We start from the raw sequence: 17397 nt of genomic DNA on the forward strand, positions 1-17397 counted from the left end.
GAGATATTGCATGAGGTGGTAATTCTGCCTGGGCGAGGTGGACAAAAGCTTTACAAAGGAGATACTTGAGCTAGGCTTAAAAAACAAGAACTTGCCAGTCAAGAAGGTGTGGGTAGGTATGTACAGGCCCAATCCCTGGCACCAAGGCCAGCATTAACAACGGGCATTATGCTCTGGGAGCAACAAATAGGGGAGTGATGTCACCACTGCATAAGGCTGGGTGGACAGTGACTGAATGTGAAACTGGAATACTGGGGAAGAGCTGGAGTCCGAACACCATGGGAAGAAATTCTGCCTTATTCTGTAGACAGGAGCCTCTGAAGGTTTTAAGAAAGTAGGGGCATCAGCAGATTTGTATTTTAGGGTAACTCTAGTTGCAGGGTGGAAGATGGATGGAGTGAACAGAAGGGCATCCTTACTCTGCTAGTCTTGGTAAGAGACTGAGAGTGGAAAGGAAGAGAGAAATTGTAGAGAATTTCAGAAAGTACAGTTGTCAGGTCTTGGTGACAAGAATGGGGTTGAGAAGGATAAGCCAGAAAGGGAGAGTATGAAACTCGTGTTTAGAGATTGGGTAGATTTCAGCTGGGTTAGAATTTTGCACCTGGTGCTTCTAAGGTGACTATGAGGTAAATTGACAATGTTGAGTGGACAGTATTAGTTAGGATTAGGTGTAGCCACTGTTACAAAGACATAACTTAGCCATAGTAGGATAAAGAAGATAAAAATTGATTTCTTCCCATAATAGTCCATATTTAAGCAATGCAGACTGATAGGGTAGCTTCATGGTGTTAGGGATGCAAGTGTTTCCTGCCTTGCTATCCCAGACAGTGTGTTGCCCCATCCACATGGTCCAGGATGTAGACTGCTACTACATCTACCAGGCCCTCATTCCAGCCGGTGGGAAGGAGAAAGAGATGAGGGTAGGAGGTTGGAGGCATGCCATTTTCTTTGAAATATACTTTCAAATTTCTACACTTTTCTAAATTGTAGTAGAATACACATAAATTTTACCATACTAATAATGCACTTTACTTTTTTTTTTCCACATTTCATTGCCCAGAACTTATTATTCACATCTAGATGCAAGGGAGCCTGGGAAATCTGAATGGCTCAGTGAAAATTTGGGATTCTATTACTAGGGAAAGAAGCAAGGAAAATGAAAATTGGACAACTAACATCTGTAAAGTCAGAAGCAATTCAGGGTCTAAAGATTGAGATGGAGAATCACCAGTTTATCTGTGGTGGTATAAGATATGAAAATGGGCGAGATGGTGCTGTATACAGCAAGAATAATAATATTTAAGGAGTGCTTACTGTATTTGGACTCTCTGCCATACATTCACATATTTGAAATAAGGTTTTATTATTCTCTCTGTGCTCAGCAAGTAAACTGAAAAAAAAAAGTTACACAGATAGTAAATGATGGAGTCAGGATTTGAGCGCATGTCATTGGCTCCAAAGCCTAAGTTTTTGTTGTTTTATATTTTCTGTATACTTCCTAAAAAGAAGAGCCCAGAGAACCCAAACTTTTAAGGCCATTACAGAGCCAATGTCTTAGAAACTAGGATAGAGATGGAAAGAGGATGGGGTCAGAGGTCATGCTACAGAGAAAGCAAGTATATCAAAACCCCGGGGAGACAGGCTATTGGAGTTGGGAATGAACAGACCATTGATGTCTTAAAAACACCCATTTTAGGAAATGCTGAGGAATAAAGTTGGATTACATTTTGTTCAGAGAGTATGAGTTTAAATGAGTGTATAACTTCTATTTGAAGAGGATTGTTGTTGAAGAGATTGGGATAAGAAAGAGGAAAGTAAAATTAATTAGTCTTAATAAGCATTAACAAATCAGAAAAAGTGGGGATTTTTTTTCTTTTGGCCAAGACTTTCTTGCTCTTGTTACATCAGTAAAAATGATCTTGATATTTTTGTCCCCTGTGTAATTCCCTGTATTATGGAATTCTGTAGGCGCTGCTATTCTAACCAGCTGGTTTCTGATCGATATGCCATGCCCGAGTATTTTATCCAACCAGGACATCTCTGTTGTGTAAGGATTTCTGAGGATAAGTGGTGGTATCGGGTCATTATCCACCGAGTCCTTGGGAAACAGGAAGTTGAAGTATTCTACCCAGACTTTGGAAATATTGGAACTGTTCAGAAGTCTTCCCTGAGGTTTCTCAAGTGAGTTAACAAATCTTAATAAATTATTCTTAACTTTTGATACCTCCTGCTGAAGCTACATGGAGTTAGGATTGCTCTTCCTTTTCTCTTGCCTCCTCCCTTGCATCCCTCTTTGTTCTTAGTGCAGATGGACTTGGTATATGATCACTTAGTTTCACAGGGGTCTTATAATTGCCTGTCTTCTTTCACATGACTGTGAATCTGAAGGGACTATGAGACTAAATTCCAATCTCTTATTAAGAAAATGATTTTTGGGGATCCCTGGGTGGCGCAGCGGTTTGGTGCCTGCCTTTGGCTCAGGGCGTGATCCTGGAGACCCGGGATCGAGTCCCATGTCAGGCTCCCGGTGCATGGAGCCTGCTTCTCCCTCTGCCTATGTCTCTGCCTCTTCTCTCTCTCTCTCTCTGTGACTATCGTAAATAAATAAATAAATAAATAAATAAATAAATAAATAAATAAATAAATAAATAAAGATTTTTGGGGTCATGCTAAAAGTTGCATTTATATAGCATGAAGATTGGTCTATTCCTCCCTTTACTTTAATTGCATAGCTTTCAAAGGCTGTTATGTTTAAAAATTTTGTTCCTTAGATTGCTTTAAAGTATAAGACATTAACTTAAAAATGCATGAATAAAATACTCTGAAGTGATATGAATAGCTAAAATCAAGAATGGATTAGAGAGTCCATAAAATACAGTTTTAAAGTATCATTAAATATTTGTGTATTTGATTATCTCTTGCAGGTGGTGCTACACAAAGCTTCCAGCTCAGGCTATCCCATGTTCTTTGGCTTGGGTGAGACCAGTAGAGGTATGATTGTTCTTCATTTGATCAGCAAACATTTGATGCTGAGAACAGTTCTAGGATCTCAGGATACAAAAATAAAATGTGGAATAAGCCCTAAAAGAAATCGTTGTGAATAGTCTGGAAGATAGACATGAAGACAGAAATCACTGTCTGTGTCATATTTGAGGTAGAGATATTTATAATGTGTGCTGGAGGTGCAAGAGGAGGAGTGCACTTCTCTGTTCATGGTAGTAAGGGATGACCCTGTGGTAGAGGTGGTATTGGAGTGGAATTCTCTGAAAGAAGATTAGGACTATAACTAGACAAAAAAAAGAAAGATGTTTCAGCTAAAGAGAAGGTAACATAAAACATCTCAAATTTGATGGCTCTCTTTGTTTCCATGGCAGTAAATGAGCTGGAGTTGGTGGATGGCAAGTGATACGAGAGAAATGGACAGGACCCTGAGGTGGGGATCCGTATCAGTGTTCAGGAGTCTGGGCATTGTCCTTTAGATGCTGGGGAGCAATTAAAGGATGTACTAGGGAACCACCGTACTCAGTTATATGTTTTTTAAAGAATTCTCTAGTAACATAGCTGTGCAAGATCATTGGAGTGGGATGAAGCAGGAGGCATTTTCATCCATATAGGTATATTTGTCTAAGTAGTTATGATTATCATACACCTAACTTTATGTTTTCTCTCAGAATTCTTTCTCTTTTTTTTTTTTTTTTTTGAAGATTTTATTTATTTGAGAGAGCAAGAGTGAGAAAGGGAGCATGAGCAGGGGGCAGGGGTAGAGGGAGAAGGAGAAGCAGACTCCCTGCTGAGCAGGGACCCTGGACATGGGGTTTCATCCCAGGACCCTGAGATCATGACCTGAGCTGAAGGCAGTTGCTGAACCGATTGAGTCACCCAGGGACCCTAGAACTCTTATTAATTATATATGCCATACACACTTTTTGCACTAATTTGTCTGTTTAATTTACCAGTTGCTTACATATATATGGATTAATCCTTTAAGATTTTTATCTGAAAAACACAGAATGGAGGAAAGAAAAAGAAATATGTTCTACCTTTCAAACACTTTCAATTTAGAAATTAGATGTATTTCTTTTAGTTTGGTTTATTTGATGTTGAGGGTCAGAGTTTTCGTAGGGTTCTCAGGATTACTAATAAAATAGTATTATTTTATAGTCTTAACATTATTATAGCATAAATTTATATGTTACCATAGTTCTCAATTTTAATAGTCATAGCAATGTTAGGTTAATGTATATCCTAGATTAATTGTCCCTTTATTGTTATTCAATCTGTTCTGATTTTTCAGTATGTAAATACTGTATGCGGTTATCATTTTTGTGCAAGTTTGTATTCAGGATTATTTTTTAGGGTGCATTTTAGCCTTGACTAGGTTTCTCTTTACTATTTCCATCAGGAAGCTTAGCGCTAAACTTGTGACCCACTTGGAGCCAGTGTTCATTATTCTCATATTAGCCAGATGGCTTCCAGTTTTGTTTCTCTTTTTGTTTTATTTCCTTCCTGAAATGCTTCTGACCTTAGGGCTTTTGCCCACTCTGTTCATTGGAATAGCTTCTTCAAAGAATTCTCCTGGTTGGCCCCTTTTGTCATTCAGAATTTAAGCCCAAATATTATTTACCAAGAAGGGCTTCCTTGACCAGCCGATTTACAGTACACGCTTCTACTTCAGTCATTCATTGCTATTTATCTTTATAATACTATCTGGTATTATCTTAATTGTTCAAATTCACAATGTAAGCTTCTAAGATGGGGAACATTATTCACTGTTTCTCTAGTGCCTAGATCAATGGTTGTGTCATGTTAGGTGCTTAATAAAGATCTTTGACTAAACGAACAAATCTCACTTTTTCTTTTTTTCTGGTTTCAAAAGTAGTTAATGCATTTGGTAATGGCAGAGTAACAAAAGAGTAACATGGTGGGACTAATATTCCCATAGGCAAAATCCAAAGCAACAGAAAAGCAGAAATCTACCCTTGGAAGTCAAGCTGGCAGGGTAAGATCAGGAAATTTTCAGCTTCTATCGGGGATCGCTCCCTCATCTATAGCCTTGCTGGCTTGAAGAGTTAGAGGACATTTTTTGGGACTGGTGGAATCTCTAGGAGTTAAGGGAGAAATCCTTGAAGGGAGGGAGCCACAGTGGGTGTTTCAAAATCAGCAACTGCAGTCTGCTCAGTTCCCTAGACTACTGCTAAACTCTGCCAGCCCTGGGAGAACCTAGTGGCCCTGGTAAAACATCACCGGTTTACCTATTCTTTTTCTTTCTCACGTTGCATGCATTATTTTGAAAAGTCTTCTAATCATTCTACTAAGTAACACACTATCCTATTTTAGGGTCACTTTAGGAAATACAACCCATATGTATGTAACCATGTGAGAACATTAGAACACTTTCTTCTTTAACCTCCTCTTCTGATCGATTTTTGTTGTATAATTGTTACTGTTTTAAACCCCTCAAGGGATTGGCCACATTAAATAATGTTCATTTAGATTTAGTCATGTATTTCTCCATTTCTTTGCTCTTCATTCTCACCACTCAAGCGCCTTGGGAAGGTTTTCCTTTTATTTGCATTGTATTCCTTAAAGATTTCATTTTGTGAGGGTTATGCTTACCTGGAAACGTAATTTTGCATTTGTTTTTAGAAGGTACATTCACTAGGTAGAGAATTTTAGGTTGACAGGGAATGTATTTAGTGCCCTGAAGATATTCTAGTGGCTTCCCATCTCCCTTACCTTGTTGGAGAAGTCAGCCATCAGGCTGATGGATGTTCCTTTGAAGGCAGTGCCCTTTTGGTCTGTAGCTGTTTTTAGCATTTCCTGTTTGTTTCCTGTGTCTTCAGTTTTAGTATGTTTATGTGTGGATTTATTCTTATTTATCCTACTTTGTGGTTCATTGAACTCCCTTTTTCTGTGCTTTGTTACTTTTTATTAAATCTGGCAAATTCCCAGCCATCATCTCTTCAGTTATTATATAGTCTTTTCCCCATTATTCATATTTATATTCCTCTCTGTTTCTGCATCTCTTTCTGGGAACACAATTAAAAGTATGTTAAACTTTCTCAATTTAATCTTCCATATTTTAAAAACTCTTCTGTATTTTACATATTTCTGTCTTTCCATATTGCATTCTGGGTATATTTTTTCCAGATTATCTTCCACTTTACTGATTTACTCTTTATATCTAATCTGCTACTGAATCAATCTTTTAGGTTTTAAGTTTTGGTTATTGTATCTTTACTTTCTAAAAGCTCTCTGTGATTTTGCTAGATGAATTTTTATAGATGCCGATCTGTGGAAGCTTTCAAGTTCATCTCTTTTTTTATTTTTATTTTAAGTGTAGTAAGTTTAGTTGCTTTATAATTGTCTAAAAATCAAATATCTAAAGTTTCTGAAGTTTTATTTTGTTTTTCTTTGTTTTTACTTATGATTGTTTCTTGGTATGCCTTTTATCTTTGCCTAAATACTGTTCATTGACTGACAAATTGTAAGAATTTTTGAATAATGGGCTGAGATTGCCTACCTCTAGAGAGATTTGCATTTGCTTCTGCCAGGTACCTAGGAATACTAATGTCAGGTGATGTGAAAATTGAACTGTGAATCCTTGTGAAGTCTAGTTTCTTTTCCTTTTTTTTTTCTTTTTTTTCTTTTATTTTCCTTTTGAAGGCAAAATAATTCTCACTTTCCCTTTAATTCAGTCCTGATGATTTGTTACTCTCTTGACAGTTCTTTCATGCTTTCGGACATAATAAAAAATATTTTATTTAGAATTATAGTAGTTTCTGTGGGAGGGTTAGTCCAATAATTTAACTTAATCATTTCTGAAAGTGAAAGTTTTCTACCACATAAATAATAAAATTTTCAGCATAATCACATTTGTCATAATTTTCCCTTTATTGCGACTTTTATTATTCCCAAATCATGAATATCTTGTAGTGGCTTATCTTAGTACTTTTACGGATTTATTTTTCCACTAAAATCTCTAGTTCATCAAGAATTTATTTTTGTGTATGGTTACTATAATTCATGTTTGAATTTATCATCTCAATCTCATATCTTGATTATATTTCAGGAACATTGGACATCCAGAGCTATTATACAATTCCAGAAGTTGTGTGGTTTGAAGCCATTAGTGGGGGTAGTGGATGAATATGTAGATGGAATCCTTAACATTTTTCTGTGTGATACATCCTCAAATGAAGATGTCTATTTCCATCATGTCTTGAGAACAGAGGGCCATGCTATTGTATGCCGAGAAAATGTCCCTTCTAAGGTGGAGCAGTCTGGATGTGTTTTGTAATATGTTTTATTTACTTTCAACACTTCAAGCTCTAAGATAACTTAATAAGATTATTTGATAGATCCTTTAATCTTAGAGGTATCTGTGAGATGCCTGATTTCTTCATAGAGAAACACTCTTAATTTTCAAATGACCCCAAAAAACTACCTTTGGCTGATTATAATGTGAATACTTTTATTTTAAATAATTGATTTGAGGATTCTGTCTTACCTCAAATTATTTATTTGAGGTCTTTCTAGAAAAGACAACACTCTTATTTTGCAAGTATTCATAGTGATGTCTACATCGCTGTTAATATTGATGTTGATAATTTTTGTGCCTAGGAAAAATTTTCAATATGTAATTGAAAATTTTTTAATTTCTTTTTTTTTAATTGTTTTTAATTTTTTTAAATTTATTTATGATAGTCACACAGAGAGAGAGAGAGGCAGAGACATAGGCAGAGGGAGAAGCAGGCTCCATACACTGGGAGCCCGACGTGGGATTCGATCCCGGGTCTCCAGGATCGCATCCTGGGCCAAAGGCAGCCGCTAAACCTCTGCGCCACCCAGGGTTCCCAAAATTTTTTAATTTCTTAAATTTAAACTCAGTTATCCAACAAATACTACACATTAGTTTCAGATTTGAAATTTTTTTAACTGTTAAATTTTAGAAAATAATACATTACCACAACATTTGAAAATTATGAAGTGCTAGTGCTAACTTTTTCACTTTTTCTCTAATTAAACCCTTCCTTGTATTAATTGCAGGGTTTCAGAGAACTCAACCCTCTAGCTTTATATACTAAATCCAGTGCAGGGCCAAAAGATGTGGTCTTGACAGAACTGGGTTGTCCTTCCCAGCAGCACTATTTTAATGAAGACCGAGAGATAAGTCCACAATCAAAGGAGAATGAATTACCTACCCTGGTAAGAAGTTTTTGTAAATATTATTATAATTATTTTTATTATTATTAACATTTAATGGATACTTATTATGTGACAAACTTTATAAAAAGCATTGTAAGCATAATCTATTATTTAATCCTCATAGAACCCTGTCATATAGTTACTGCAATTATCCTTATTTAACAGGTGTGGAAACTGAGGCTTTCCAAACCTAAGAAAGTTTGGGAACTTTATGCAATGAACTTAACAGTATTTTGCCTCTCATTATTTGCTAGTTTAAATCTTTGCTGCATTCATGCTTTCTCCTATACAATTTCTCACATACACTAAATTCCGTTACTGCCTTAGTGCAGTTGTGACTTCACCAAGGCTAACCCGAATGCTGTTCTTCTTCCCTCTGCATGCCTCAGATTCTTCTAGTGTTTCCATTTCTTACTTTCTCTGTAAACCTTTTAGTGATGCCCACTCATGGTTAATAACAATATTATTATCACTACTACTATTACTATTATATTTTATTCCAGTCAACAGTAGTAGTCATAAAAATTTTAAAAAATTAACAGCAGTAGCATTTATTGAACTTGCACTACATGGGAGGGACTGTTCTAAGCACTGTCATGTACTGACTAATTTAATCTTTATGATCACTTTACTGGGTTGGTACTTTTGTATTCCTGTTTTAGATAGAAGTAAAATGAAGCACAAAGTAAGAACTTAAATGATTTTTGAACGAATAAGTAAACATGTCCTCTGAGTCTTATATTCCTCATGACAACAAGTACTGAGCTAATACAGGATGAATATAGCTAATACAGGATGTGTTTGGTTGAGAGCCAAAGTGGTTTTGGGCCCAGCAAGGCTTTTTTATTTTCATTGAATAAAATTTGAAAATATTATCTTGCTTAAATATGTTTTATATATCTGACTTGTAAAATAAAATTGTAGAGATGATCTTATGTTCTTAGTTAGACATTTATTAACTATTAGATAAAAAAGGAGGCCAGTTTGACCACTGGGAGATTAACCTGTTCTGAAAAATAGGTACAAATGTTTACTGTTGCATGTTTGAAATAGTATAAGAATGGTAGATTTCTAGTTTATATTAAAATTAATTAGGCTTCTTGGGTCCATAGATCTTCCTGAAGCCTGAATTTTTCTTAATAATTATTACTTGATTGGTGGAACAGTTATATTTCCTGATACTTAAGTAGTGAATTGAATACAACCTTTACAATTTTTAGAATATTCTTTCATCAATGTGGTGATGTATTCAAATAATCATAGTTCAGCCTCAAAAATGAAATAAGGCCATCTTTCCTGTAAAAGGATAAGACTTAAAGTTCTTGTGTCCCACCTCAGCCTGTATCCCATGTGCTATATACACACACACTCCACATACCCACCCACTCCCTACCTCTGTATACCCCATTCCCTATAATTCCTACTCTTCTTTTAAGCATCCTAACGGGTTGTATTACTTCCTTCAATGTATCTTCTTAAGGCATCTTCTTCTCCAATAATATTTTGGTCCTATTTCTGTGATGGCTCTACACTGAAGATTGTACAGTGATTATCTGTGTATCTTTCTGTTATATTTTGAGTTCCTTTAGAGTAGGGACCTGCTGCATTCATCTTTCGATTCACAGAGTTACCCTGTATACATCTCATAATGTGTGCTTTGTAAATGTTTTTTGGCTGATCTAGTTTAGCAGGATAGGAAGATGGAGGGTCATGGATAAAGTTAGAAAATAATTTAGCTTTCGTATGAACCATAGTGAAAAATTCCTCCCAGATGTATAGGCATGCAGATTTTAGAAACAGAACTAGTACAGAAAATAAAATAATTTTTCTTTCATATCTACTAGCAAGATACTAATGATGCAAAGGCTTTCAGTCACCTTAAATCTGAGTTAAAGGAGCCATTAAAGGATTCTGAATTCAGTTCTTTGAAAACCCAAGATAACAACTGTGAAGAAGACTCACAGTGGTCCATCCCAGAACTAAAGGATCTGAAGGAAGAAAATGAGGTAGGAGAAGGAAAGTTGTTTGAGAATGTAATTAATCTAATTCTTAAGTGAGGGGGACTAGAGTAAAATAGTTCTTTCATTTCTGCTCTCAGTACCTTCAGAGCATCTTTCACAGATGAATTACATTTTCTCTTTAACAGTCACCAACACCAAAGCTGAAGCAACATAGCCTTGATCACAAAAAAGGAAAGGCATTATCTGGCTTTGATGTGTTAAGTTTCTATCTTGTTGCTTTGGGCAGTCTTCAAGAATTATACAGTGATTAGAAACTAGTACTGAGATACAATATAAGGAGAACCCAACAGGAAAAATGTTGGCAGCTTTTTCAGAGGATATTTTATTTTTATTTTAACCTGATGTTTATGTACATATAGCTTAGAGTGTCCCATAACCCCTTCTTCTGCATTTTGTATTTACAAACATTTCCCTTTTTTTTTTTTTTTTAAGATTTTATTCATGAGAGACAGAGAGAGGCAGAGACCTAGGCAGAGGGAGAAGCAGGCTCCATGCAGGGAACCCGATATAGGACTGGGTCCCCAGATCACAACCTGTGCCAAAGGCAGATACTCAGCCACTGAGCCACCCAGGTGCCCCAAGAGCAACCATTTTTGTCTCTTTTTTTAGCTGTTGCTTTTGGCATTTACCTCTGTTTCTTTCATTAAATACCATGTTTAGATTATTTCCTGAGTTTTCAGTTCTGCATCCCTCTGTGAAAGATTTACTTCTCTTTCATCCCTTTACCCCACCACACACAAATGTATCATTTCTGCACCCTGGTCTCCTATCTTACTAATGTCATTGTACCACCCTTTCCACTAGATGACCATTCAATATTTACATTTTTATGACTGTACGTGCTGTTGACAGTCAAATAGTATGCTGTGGCAACTTTTCCCTTCCTGAATGAGTTTTATTTTCTCTAGTGTTAGTATTTCCTTTTTTAAAAAATAAATTAACGTAAATTTGACTTTCTTCTCATGTATTTGTCTTATCAGTTTAATACATGCATAGATTTGTGTAACCATCATTGTAATCAGGATGGCAACATCATATGAAAAACCTGCCTGGGGATCCCTGGGTGGCGCAGTGGTTTGGCGCCTGCCTTTGGCCCGGGGTGCGATCCTGGAGACCCGGGATCGAATCCCGCGTCAGGCTCCCGGTGCATGGGGCCTGCTTCTCCCTCTGCCTGTGTCTCTGCCTGCCTCTCTCTCTCTCTCTCTCTCTCTCTCTCTCTCTCTCTCATAAATAAACTAAAAAAAAAAAAAAAAAACCTGCCTGGTGCTACTCCTCTGTAATCACAGTCTTCCCACATCCTCAGCTCTCAGCAACCATTGACCTGTTTTCTACCAGTAGAGACTTACTTTTCAGGAGTTACTTTTCAGGAGTGTCATATAAGTGGAATCATAGAGAATGTAACTTTTTGAGACTAGGTTCTTTATTTTTTTATTTATTTTATTTATTTTTTTTGAGGCTAGCTTCTTTAATTCAGTATAGTATCTTTGGGAATTATCCAAATTGTTGTGTATGTCAATAGTATGTCCCTTTTGATGGTTGAGTAGTAGTTTATATTGTATGGATGTACCATATTTGTATATCCATTCTCACCCATTGAAGGATACTTGGTTTGTTTCCAATCTTGAGTAATTATGAATAGAGCCTCTATAAATATTCATGTACAGATTTCTGTATAAACATGATCAGGAATAATGTAAGTGCATGCCAAACTGTTCTAGTTGTTTCTTGGCAGCTCTAGGTATTATCAATAATTTTTATTTTTAGCCATTCAGATAAATATGTAGTAGTGTCATAGTGTGATTTTTAATTTGCATTTCCCTAATGACTGTTGTTGAACAACAACAGTGTTTATTTGCCATCCATATACAGACTTCTTTGGGAAATGTCCAGATGTTTTGCCCATTGCCCATTTTTTGGTTGTGGTGTTTGTTTTCTTGCTAATAGATTAGATATTCTGAATACTAGTGCTTTATCAGATATGTAATTCAGATAAGTGATTTTTCAAATGTATTCTCCAATGTGTAGTATGTCTTATATTCTCTTAATAGTGTTTTTCATATAGCAAAAATTTTTAATTTTGAGAAATTCCAGTGTATCAGTTTTTTTTTTAATGTAGTGTTTTCAGTGTCAAGATATCTTGAGTTAATTTTAGTATAAGATGTGAGGTTTAGGTCAGTGTTCATTTTGTTGCCTATGATGTCCAGTTGTTTTAGCATCATTTGTTGAAAAGTCAGTGCTTTCTCCACTGAACAGCCTTTGTAGACTTGCCAAAAATCAGTTGTCTATATTTCTGTGTCTATTTCTGTATTCTCCATTAATCTACCTGTTTCTTCAAAAATACAACCCTGTTTTGATTACTGTAGCTTTATAATACCTCTTAAAATGAGGTAGTATGATTCTTCTTTATTCTTTTTCAAACTTGTTTTTAATGTTTTTTTACTTACAAAGTTTTATGTAAATTCAAGTTAGTTAACATATAGAGTGGTATTAGTTTTAGGAATAGAATTTAGTGATTCATTACTTACATATAATACCCAGTGTTCATTACAAGTGCCCTTCTTAATGCCCATCACCCATTTAGCCCATCCCCTTACCCACCTCCCCTCCAGCAACCCTCAACTTTGTTTTCGATAGTTGAGTCTCTTATGTTTTGCCTCCCTCTATGTTTTCATCTTTTTTTTTTTTAGATATTTATTTATTTATTCATGAGAGACACACAAAGAGAGGCAGAGACACAGGCAGAGGGAGACACAGGCTCCTCACAGGAAGGGGATCATGCCCTGAGCTGAAGACAAACGCTCAACCACTGAGCCATTCAGGGGTCCCTCTGTTTTCATCTTACTTTTGTTTTTCCTATGTATTTTTCCTATGTTCCTATGTTTTGTTTCTTAAATTCTATGTATGAGTGAAATCATATGGTATTTGTCTTTCTCTGACTTATTTCAGTTAGCATAACACACTCTAGTTCCAGCCATGTTATTGCAATTGGCAAGATTTCATTCTGAGTAATATTCCATCTTCTTCCTCCATCAGTTGATGGACTTTTGGGCTCTTTCCATAATTTGGCTGTTGTTGACAGTGCTGCTATAAACATTGGGGTGCATGTGCTCCATTGAATCACTATTTTGATATTCTTTTAGTGCAATTGCTGGGTCATAGGGTCATTCTGCTTTTAACTTTTTGAAGAATCTCCATACTCCATTCAGTTTTCCAGAGTGGCTGCACTAGTTTGTGTTCCCACCAGCATTGCAAGAGGATTTCCCTTTCTCTGCATCCTCATCAACATCTGTTGTATCCTGAGTTGTTAACTTTAGCCATTCTGACAAGTGTGAAGTGGTATCTCCTTGTGATTTTGATTTGTATTTCCTTGATGATGAGTGACATTGAGCATTTTTTTCACTTCTTTTTAGCCATTTGTGTCTTCTTTGGAGAAATGTCTGTTCATGTCTTCTGCCCATTTCTTAACTGGATTATCTATTTATTCATTTATTTTAAAAGATTTTATTTATTCATGAGAGAGACACACACACACACACAGACACAGAGACAGACAGAGAGAGAGAGAGAGAGAGAGAGAGGCAGAGACACAGGCAGAGGGAGAAGCAGGCTCCATGCAGGGAGCCCGATGTGGGACTCAATCCCAGGTCTCCAGGATCACGCCTGGGCTGAAGGTGGCACTAAACTCCTGAGCCACCCAGGCTGCCCTTAACTGGATTATTTATGTTTGGGCATTGAGTTTGATATGTTCTTTGTAGATTTTGGATACTAAAACTTTATCTGATAAGACAGGGTGAAGGTCAAAGAAGTTGCTGCCTGTGTTCCCCTCTAGGATTTTGATGGATTCCTGTTTCACATTTAGGTCTTTGATCCATTTTGAATTTATCTCTGCTCTCTTCTAGAATTTTTAGTTTCAGGTCTCACATTTAGAGCTTTAATCCATTTGAATTTATTATTGTGTATGATGTAAGTGATCCAGTTTCATTCTTTTTGCATGTAGCCATTTAGTTTTTCCAACACCATTTCTTGAAGAGGCTGTTTTTTTCCCATTGCATATTCATTCCTCCTTTGTCAAAGATTAATTGGCCATAATGTGGGTTTATTTCTGAGTTTCCTATTCTATTCCATTGATTTATATGCCTATTTTTATGTCAGTACCATACTGTTTTGATTACCATAGCTTTGTGGTATGCCTTGAAACCTGGAATTGTAATTCTTCCAGTTTGGTTTTTCTTCTTATCAGATTTTCTTTTGACGGATTGTGGTTTTGGTGTCAAGACTGAGAACTCTATAGCTAGTTTAGAAATCTCTCCACTTGGAGTTAATTTTTTTTGGGGAGTTAATTTTTATATAAAATATGAGGTATCCAGTTGTTCTAACAACATTTGTTTAAAAGACTACCTTTCTCCATTGAATTATTTATGTACCTTTGTTAAAGTCAGTTGAGCGTATTTGCATGGGTCTATTTTCTGGGCTCTGTTCTTTTTTTTTTCTTTAAAGATTTTATTTATTCATGAGAGACATAGTGAGAAAGACATAGGCAGAGGAGAAGCAGGCTCTCTGCAGGAGCCTGATGTGGGACTTGATTCCGGACGCCCGGATCACACCCTGAATCAAAGGCGGACGCTCAACAGCTGAGCCACCCAGGTGTCCTTCTGAGCTCTGTTCTGTTTCATAGATCCATGTGTCTTTCCCTCTACCAATACTACTTGATTACTTATAGCTATATAGTATGGTTTAATACCTGCTAAAATGATTCTTCTCACTTTATTTTTCTTTATCAAGATTATTTTATCTATTATAGGGTCTTTACCTTTCCATATAAATTTTAGAATAAGTTGTTTCTACAAAATACCTTGTTGGGATTTTGATAGGAATTACATTAAACTTATTGCTCATTGGGGGAGAATTGACATCTTTACTATGTACAGTTTTACAGTAGTACAAACATGTTTCTACATTTATTTAGATCTTCTTTGATTCCTTATATCAGTATTTTGCAATTTTCAGTATATAGGCCCTATACATGTTTTAAGTATGTACCTAATTATTTCATATTATTTGGAATGATTATAAATGGTTTTGTGTTTTAAATTTCAGTTTTGCATGCTCATTGCTGGTATGTAGAAATGCATTTGAGGGATCCCTGGGTGGCACAGCGGTTTGGCGCCTGCCTTTGGCCCAGGGCGCGATCCTGGAGACCCGGGATCGAATCCCACGTCGGGCTCCCGGTGCATGGAGCCTGCTTCTCCCTCTGCCTGTGTCTCTGCCTCTCTCTCTCTCTCTCTGTGACTATCATAAATAAATAAAAATTAAAAAAAAAGAAATGCATTTGATTTTTATGTACCAATCTTGTATACTGTGACCTTGCTTACTTGGATTTTTTGTAGACTCTTTTGGCTTTTTTACATAGGCAGTCATGTCATCTGCAAATAGGGCAGTTTTGTTTCTCCCTTTCTGATCTGTGTTCCTTTTGTTTCCATTTCTTGCCTTCTTGCCATGGCTAGACTTCGAATAGGAGTGGTGAGAGACAAAGTTGCCTTATTCCTGATTTTGGGGCGAAAAGCATTAAGCATAATATGAAAGTTTTTTTTTTTTTTTTTTTTTTTTTAGTTTTTTTAAAATCAAGGTAAGAAAATTCCCCTCTATTCCTATTTTTCTAAGAGTTTTTCTCACAAGTGGGTGTTGAATTTTATCAAATGCCTTTTCATTGATATAATCATATGATTTTTCTTCTTTAGATTGTTCATATAGTAGATTACACTGATAGCTTTTTTTTTTAAAGATTTTATTTATTTATTCATGGGAGACAGAGAGGCAGAGACACAGGCAGAGGGAGAAGCAGACTCCCTGTGGGGAGCCCGATGTAGGACTTGATCCCAGGATCCTGGGATCACGCCCTGAGCTGGAGGTAGACGCTCAACCACTGAGCCACCCAGGTGTCCCTTGACTGAGTTTTATTTTTTTTATTATTTTTTAATAATAAATTTATTTTTTATTGGTGTTCAATTTGCCAACATACAGAATAACACCCAGTGCTCATCCCGTCAAGTGCCCCCCTCAGTGCCCGTCACCCATTCACCCCCACCCCCCGCCCTCCTCCCCTGCCAACATACAGAATAACACCCAGTGCTCATCCCGTCAAGTGCCCCCCTCAGTGCCCGTCACCCATTCACCCCCACCCCCCGCCCTCCTCCCCTTCCACCACCCCTAATTCATTTCCCAGAGTTAGGAGTCTTCATGTTCTGTCTCCCTTTCTGATATTTCCTACCCATTTCTTCTCCCTTCCCTTCTGTTCCCTTTCACTATTATTTATATTCCCCAAATGAATGAGACCATATAATGTTTGTCTTTCTCCGACTGACTTATTTCACTCAGCATAATTGAGTTTTAAATGTCAAACCAGCTTTGTGTATTTAGAATAACACCACTTGGTCATGGTGTATAATTCTTTTATACGTTATATTCCACTTACTAATATTTTATTGAGGATTTTGCATCTCAGTTCATGAGAGATAGTAGACTGTGGCTTTTTAAAATTTTTTGTTTTTGTTACGGTCTTGTATAGCTGTAGTATCAGGGTGATACTATCTTCATAAAAGGATCTAGAAAGAAGTGTTCCTTTTTATTTTCTGGAAGAGATTATATAAAATCAGTTTCTTTTTTGTGGATAGGTGGAGGTTAATTCTTTAAATGGTTCTTAGATTACTTCAGTGGAATTGTCTGGCCTGGAGATTTCTTTCTGAGAAGAATTTAAACTATAAGTCAATTGCTTTAATAGATAAAAGATTATACTAAGGGTGAGTGTTTCATCCTGGTTTAATTTTGATATTTTATGATTTTTGAGGAATTGGTTAATTTCATTTGTCAATTCTATAGGTCTACATAGAGTTGTCCATAGTATTCCTTTATTATCCTGCAGCGATAATTCCCTCTTTCATTTCTAATATTGGTAATTTGTGTCTTCTTTTTTGTCAATCTTACTAGAGGTTTATCAGTTTTATTCAATTTTTTCCCAATTATCTTTTGTCCTTGATTATTTTATCTGCTTTTCTGTTTTCAGGTTCATTGTTTTGGTCAGTGTTGTTTGTTGCTCTTGTTTTTGCTTTCTGTGGGTTTGTTTTGATTTCTTTTTCTACTTCTTTTTTTTTTAAGATTTTATTTATTTATT

At 36.2% G+C, this 17397-nt stretch overlaps 1 protein-coding gene across 5 annotated transcripts in view; it reads left to right on the top strand.

Moving 5' to 3' along the window:
• Window positions 1–17397, top strand: part of TDRD5 (tudor domain containing 5) — an 83496-nt gene that overhangs the window by 46537 nt on the left and 19562 nt on the right. For 4 of the 5 annotated variants that reach the window (XM_055319491.1, XM_055319489.1, XM_055319492.1 and 1 more), the window contains 5 exons: window positions 1969–2181; window positions 2925–2991; window positions 7073–7273; window positions 8050–8208; window positions 10053–10214. In XM_055319491.1, the coding sequence (XP_055175466.1) occupies window positions 1969–2181; window positions 2925–2991; window positions 7073–7273; window positions 8050–8208; window positions 10053–10214 (802 nt within the window). The remainder of the gene's footprint in view (window positions 1–1968; window positions 2182–2924; window positions 2992–7072; window positions 7274–8049; window positions 8209–10052; window positions 10215–17397) is intronic. The other variant, XM_055319493.1, reaches the window with a different exon arrangement.

The sequence above is a fragment of the Nyctereutes procyonoides genome, unplaced genomic scaffold (genome assembly GCF_905146905.1).
Source record: "Nyctereutes procyonoides isolate TBG_1078 unplaced genomic scaffold, NYPRO_anot_genome, whole genome shotgun sequence".
Taxonomy (NCBI): domain Eukaryota; kingdom Metazoa; phylum Chordata; class Mammalia; order Carnivora; family Canidae; genus Nyctereutes; species Nyctereutes procyonoides.